Below are 6545 nucleotides of genomic sequence, written 5' to 3' on the forward strand. Positions count from 1 at the left end.
GAAAGGCGCTCTTTTTGTGGTAATGGAGATTGGTTGTTAGCGGGACTCTTAAGCCCCGCTTTTCTCGGTCGCCATCTTCCCGGAAGTCTAAAACCTTTTTAAAAACCTCACCATAGCCAGGTGTGGTGGAACAAGCTTGTAATCCCGGTACTTGGGAGCCTGAGACTGGAGGATCACAGGTTCGCAGCCAGTCTCAGCAACTTAATGAGGCCATCTGCAATTTAGTGAGACCCTGTTTCAAAAGAAAGAATAAAATAAGGCTAGGGGTATAACACAGAGGTAGAATGCACCTGGGTTCCATCGCCAGTACAAAAAAGTAAGAAGAAAGAAAGAAAGGAAGGAAGGAAGGAAGAAAGAAAGAAGAAAAAAAGAAAAGAAAAAATAAGCCTCACCATTTTCTCTACTAATAAACTCCATTGCTTTCATACTTTACCTGGAAGTTCTTCCTAACATCTGATCTGGATCTTTCTTGCTGGGGCATAGGCCTACTACCCACCCCTGCATGTCTCATTTTTAAAAGAAGGTATTTGATTACAAAAATCAATGCAAATATTCATAAGGAATTACACCTGATTAAAAAAAATATCACACAGCCACTTGAGTGTATTCCACTGGCTCAGAGACAGCAGAGTTCACAAAAGTCCAGACATCGGGTTTGTGGCTTTTTGGATTGACGTTGACATAATCTGTGGCTTCCTTTATGTTCTCGTAGTCCAGGGCAGAGTCGTTTCTTAGTCCTCCAGGAGCTGAGAAGACCACTTGCGTGTAATTCACTTCCTTGGTGACCTGAGGAGAGCAGAGACACGAGGGTCAAGATCTCTATCCTGTTTGGAGGATGTGGGACCCCGGCTGGCAGCCTGGCTCAGAGCACCTGCTGAGGCTTGGTGGCAAAGGACCTGGAGCTAGATGGGCGTGTGGGAGAGTGGGGCCAGGACGAGGAGGATCGCCTGTGACTGTGCTCACCTGTCTGCAGGAACCGGCTTAAGGCTGAGCAAGGAGAGGCAATGGGTGGGAAGGGAAGGTGCAGACACTCAATCCAAGTGAGGTCAGGACTCAGCCTTCTGGCCCAGTCACTGGGGTGTGGGGAGATGGGGGGTCCCATTAGCACTTTCATTTTTGTGGTACTGAGGATTGAACCCAGGGGCATTCTACCTCTGAATTACTCTTCCAGCCCTTAAAATATATATATATATATATATATTTTTTTTTAAACAGGGTCTTGCTAAATTGCTGAGAGCCTCGCTAAGTAGCTGAGGCTGGCCTCAAACCTGCAATCCTCCTGTTTCCACTTTCCAAGTACTGAGATTACAGGCCTGAGCCACCACATCCGGCTAGTACTTTGATTTCTATGGTCTGTCCAGACCCACATTGGATAAATTCCCAAAGTGGGCAATACTGACCCTAGTTGGGGGGGGGCACCTGGAATGACCTGGGGGTGGCAGTAGTAGCCTCGGGTGCAATTGGGGGGCACTGAATAAAAATAAGACAGAGGTAGAAGTGCCCATGGAAGCATTGGATAATTTATATTTGTCTGTACCAGAGGCTGTAATCTGTGATTGAATGATCCATGCTGACATAGCACTGTGGGTAGAGCCTGACCACCTCACCTCGGGGGGCCCTCCACGCCCTCTTTTCTTCCCCCTGCCTCCCTAGCTGGGGTGGCCTGGGTTCCCGGTTGTCTGTGGAGGATGGGGTCACGAGCATTGTGGTTACCTGGCAGGTGGGAGGTGAGCTGTCCGAGCTGCTGGTGCTGTCCGCGCTCTCTGAGGATGTGCTGCTGGCATCTGGGGAGAAATAGAAGTGATTCCTCCTCCAAAGCAATCAGGGGTGAGAGGAGACTGAAACAAAATCTGACCTGCACGCAGGGTGGGGAAGAGAGACTCAGAGTCCCAGAAGATTAAGAAGGGGAAAGAGAACAGAGAAAGGTGGTGTGTGAGAGCACCTTCAGCAGGCAGGATTGTGTGCAAGAGTCCAGGCTCCGCCGCTTCCTTCAGACCCATCTGAAACTAAGAAAAAGCACAGCAGGCTTGACTGTGCCCAGGGAGGATCGTCTGCCAGAAAGAGAAGGCAGCAGGGACAGGCTAAGGGAGCGCGGCCCAGTGCTGAGAACTCTGGCCTCTCTGGTCCCGGGCACTGGTTGCCTAGGAAGCTGTCACTAGCTCTGGGAAGGTCACCTCTCTTTGTGTGCCTTGACTTTTGTCCTCTGTAAAGCCACAGGGGTGAGCAGTGATCTCTGAGATCCCTGTTAGCAGAACAGTCTCTGGGTGAGGCTCTTGGGCCAGGGGTCAGGATGAGACCAGTGCCTTCTCCCTTCTTCTGAAGCCCTAAGGGCCTGTGAGTCGTGCCCTCTGGTTCCTACAGGCAGTGAGCCCTTATCTCAACTTGAGAAGATAAAATCAGAAGGATGGAGCAAGTTAAAATAAAAAAAAGAGATGAACCAATGGAAAGCCTGTAACCTCTGGTGAGTGGGCCCCCTGCGGGGAGCTGTCTTTCTGCAGAAGCAGGAGTTTCCACTGTGTGGACAGTGACCTATTGGGCATCCCCATCTTTGAGATAAAAAACCAGAGGGCGGGGCTGGGGGTGTAGCTCAGTGGCAGAATGCTTGGCTGGCATGTGCAAGGCCCTGGTTTCCATCCCCAGCACTACAAGAAAAAGAAAAAGAAAAGAAAAGAAAGGAAACCAATAGGGTGATCAGGTGCACCTGTTGTCTTACTTGCAGCAGGCACTAACCATGGAATTCTCACCAACACTCAAATCTGTTCAAATGCCCAGATACCCTATGGGACCATGAAGGAGCCACCTTCTGGACCCAGCCAGTGAGCTGGCCAGATGGTACCACGCACAGCAGCAGCCATGGCTGGAGGCAGGCAGAGGTGGTCATGCTAGCCCCACCATTAGCTGGCTAAGCAGAAGATGCCATAGCATTATTAAAAGAGGAAAGAACAGGAAGAGGAGTACAGGTTTGAGACCAACAGTGCATAGCAACTTAGCAAGACTATGTTTCCAAATAAAAGGTTTTAGCAATTTAAAAAGGGCTGGGAGTGAGAATTAGGGAGAATTGGGTCATAGGAGGAACTCTAGATGAAAAAGAAAATCTTATGGAGGAGCAAACAAGACAACCTAAAGGAGGAGAAAGGAGGGGGGGGAGAGGAAAATCTCTAAAACACACAATGTACTTAAACATATCGAAGTCAACCACTAAGCCAAGCAAGGGAAGGAGGGAAGGGGAGGGAATGGGGTGGGAATTGGGTAGGGGTTAAATCAGTGATGTGTGCATGTCTGCACACACAAGTTTTTTTTTACCCCAATATGATGTATGAATAGAATGCACCAATAAAAATTTTTAAATAAAGAGCTGGGAGTATAGCTCAAAGGTGGAATACTCCTGTGTCAGGGCCACCAAAATAAAAAAGAGAGACACAAGGAGGAGAGAGACCCAGCTACTGCGATTATTTGCAGGGGACAAACCAGGAACAAACTTAGACCCCCAATCCCCACGAGATCTTCTTCTTGTGACAGGATGGACACATTTCTGAAAAAGGTAGGCCGGAAAGGCTCGTACTGAGGTGGGTGCAAGGCATCCTCAGGCTAGAGGTCTGTGCAGGAAGGGGGCTTGTGTTGCTGTGGGGAGGCTCCTGGGTGTCCAGACGGGCCCCAGTGAGCTTCAGGACAGGCTTCCCCTCCCCATGCTCACTCACCCCTGTAACATGGAGCAGACATAGGGCTGCTTCTCTCTGTCCAAGTCTCCTTGTTCTCCTTGGCAGCAGGGGGCTGTTGGGAGGCAGGGCCGGGCCCTTGTGCGGGGGGCCTGGCCTTTTTCAGTATCTGTTCACTCTGCTGGGCTGCAGGGGAGACAGCAAGGTCCAAAACGAGAGCCATATTACCTGATCATTCCACTCCTCAATACCTCTCCAAAGGACCTGACGTTGGAATACTATGCGAATGCACACACACCCATGTTCATAGCAGTGTAATTTACAACAGTCAAATTATGGAACCAGCCCAGGTGCCCATCCACAGATGACTAGGTCCTGAAACGGTGGTATATACACAAATGGAATTTTACTCGACTCTAAAAATCAACAAAATTATGTCATTTGCAGAAACATGGATGGAACTAGAGACGATTGTGCTAAGTGTGATCAGCCAGGCTCAGAAGGCATGCTTTCTCTCACTGTGGAAGCTAGAGAGAAAATCAGAAGCAAACAGGGCTTCAGTCCAACCAGGAAAGACATAAGTAGAACAGTGGAAGGAGATGGGGGAGAGAGGTGGGGATGGGAACACGAGGATTAAGGAAGGGAACAGTTCAGATAAGCGAAGTCTATGAAAGGTTTCATTACCAGTCTCAGCTGTGTAGGGAGGGAGGCGGGGCAGTGGGGAAGGGGGGCATTCAGAGGAAAATACACCAAGTGCCTGTGCACACACCTGTGCCACTTTGAATTGCATTATGATGTATGGTTACACTGCATCAGTAAAAGAATGCAAAGAACAGAAACTGCGAGGAGCCTGGGTTAGACTATCTTCCCTTGAATTAAGTACCTTCCCATGCCTTGGAGGGCAGAAAGTTAGGAGGAGCCCTGCAAACCTCAGCGATGGTGTTTGCTTGCCTTTGTAAGAATACAGTTTTAAGGCAATGGAGATTGGGTGTCAGCATGACTCATATGTGCTGCTTCCCTCAGTCTCCATATTCCTGAAAGTCTACCATTTATTAATATTATTTCCTGAGAAAAAATTTCTTTCTGCAGGCATCCTACAATGAAGTGTTATGGATTCATTAGAGTTACCAGAACTAAACCTTGCTGAAAAACCTCGCCTCACTTGGAGTAGAGGCCACGTCCCAGCCTCGCCGCCTGCTCACTGACCTTCCTCTCGCTCCTCCGCCGCAGCCTCTTTGCCCTTGTGAGTGTGGCCAGCACACTCCTGCCTCCCACCTTACAGGGGTGCTCCCTCCTCACTTCCAGCAAGTTCATGCCCAGACATCAGCACCTGGGGGACGCTGGCCCCTCCCAGCCGCCTCCCCTGGCCTTGCTCCATGATTCTCCCCAGCTCTCACCACAACCCAACACGCATGTGTGTGACCTGTTTATCTTGTTTGTTCTCCCATGGAGAGGAAGTCCCATAGGGCAGGGGTTTCTGTTTGGTTACCTGTCATATAGCGTGGGCCTAGAAAGTGCCTGAGTTGCTTGATAAACCACCTGTGCTATGAATGAATGAATGAATGATTGAACAAGCAAATAAGTAAATTCCTGGAGAAGGCTAGACATCTACTGGGAGCACCCTCAAAACATCGTCCTACCCAGCCGCCCCTCTCGGCACAACCAAGCAGGATTCTTTTTCTTAATTATAACACCTTCTCAGGACAGAGCTTCTCTACCTTCTCCTGTAAATTAGTTTAAGAATTTATTTATTTATTTACTTACTTATTTTTTTGGGGGGGAGGTAAGAGGGTTGAACCTAGGGTCATTCTACCTCTGCGCTACACCCTAGCCCTTTATTTTATTTCACATGTTTGTTTGTTTGTTTCAAAATAGGGTCTCTCTAGGTTGCTTAAGAGTCTCGCTGCATTGCTGAGGCTGTCTGCCAACCTGTGCTCCTCCTGTCCCAGCCTCCCAAAGCACTGGGATTATAGGCCTGCTCCACCACGCCTGGCCCCGCTCAAGAATTTAAACTCATCTCTCAGACTAACCACGTTTCCTTCTGCTGCAATTCAAGGTCATTCTTCATGTTTGATCCTCTGGCATGAGGAAAAGCATGCATCGGGCCAAGTTTAAAGATCCCTTCCGTGCAAGCGCAGAGGCTTGCCTCCAGGCAGAAGGTCAGGTGTGGAAGGATCATGGGCGGGGGTTCCCAATCAGAACTGGATTGGGTAAAAGGCGACGTCTGAATGGGGGTTGCTCAGATACAGGCTGACAGAAGGTGTAGGGTGGGAGGGGTCTGGTCAGTGGGTCTCAGGCAGGTTTCCCAGTGCTATTCTGGGGCTCCCACAGGGCGCCACTCTCTGCAGGCTCAAGGCTGGCTCTGAGGGTGACCGGAGGGACAAGGTTGCTCCACCTGTTACCTATGTGCCTGCTGAGCAGGTAATTGATGGCCATGAGGAGGCAGGTCTGCAGGAAGAGGGACACGCCTGCGATCACTAAGCCATGCCAGAGCTGCATTTCTCTGTAGGAAAAGGAGAAGGGTCACAGTCAGAGGTGGCAGAGATGTTAATACAATTGCAAACTAGCAGGAGGCAGGTGTCTGGCATTGGCATTGCTGTGTGTCTCAGGGCAAATCCCTTTGCCTCTCTGGAAAACATGGCTGGGGTAGCCCAGAAGGGTGGTGTGCATGCCTGGAAGCCAGCTACACCGATGGGCCTGGTTGGAACCCTGCTCTGCCTCTTCCTGGGCCCACTCACCCTGTCAACATGATGGACTTCTTGCTGGGCAGTAGCTGGTCATAAGTGAGGCTCAGATTCTTTTGGAGGCAGCAGGAAGAGACCTGGGAGGCACCACCCTGGTGCCTCTTCTGGGTACTGCTGCTGCTGGCAGGATCCTCTCGGAGAGCTG

At 50.0% G+C, this 6545-nt stretch overlaps 1 protein-coding gene across 1 annotated transcript; it reads right to left on the minus strand.

Annotated features, from left to right (window-relative positions):
* Nucleotides 1–585: 585 nt before the first annotated feature.
* RHEX (regulator of hemoglobinization and erythroid cell expansion) lies at nt 586–6155 on the minus strand (the record flags this gene model as incomplete). The annotated part of the gene is made up of 4 exons (XM_080698725.1): nt 586–786; nt 1714–1784; nt 3699–3842; nt 6059–6155. 4 exons carry the CDS (start codon nt 6153–6155, stop codon nt 586–588), a joined length of 513 nt encoding a protein of 170 aa, XP_080554851.1.
* Nucleotides 6156–6545: the final 390 nt, after the last annotated feature.

The sequence above is a fragment of the Muscardinus avellanarius genome (assembly GCF_963383645.1).
Source record: "Muscardinus avellanarius genome assembly, chromosome: 7".
In the NCBI taxonomy this organism is placed as follows: Eukaryota; Metazoa; Chordata; class Mammalia; order Rodentia; family Gliridae; genus Muscardinus; species Muscardinus avellanarius.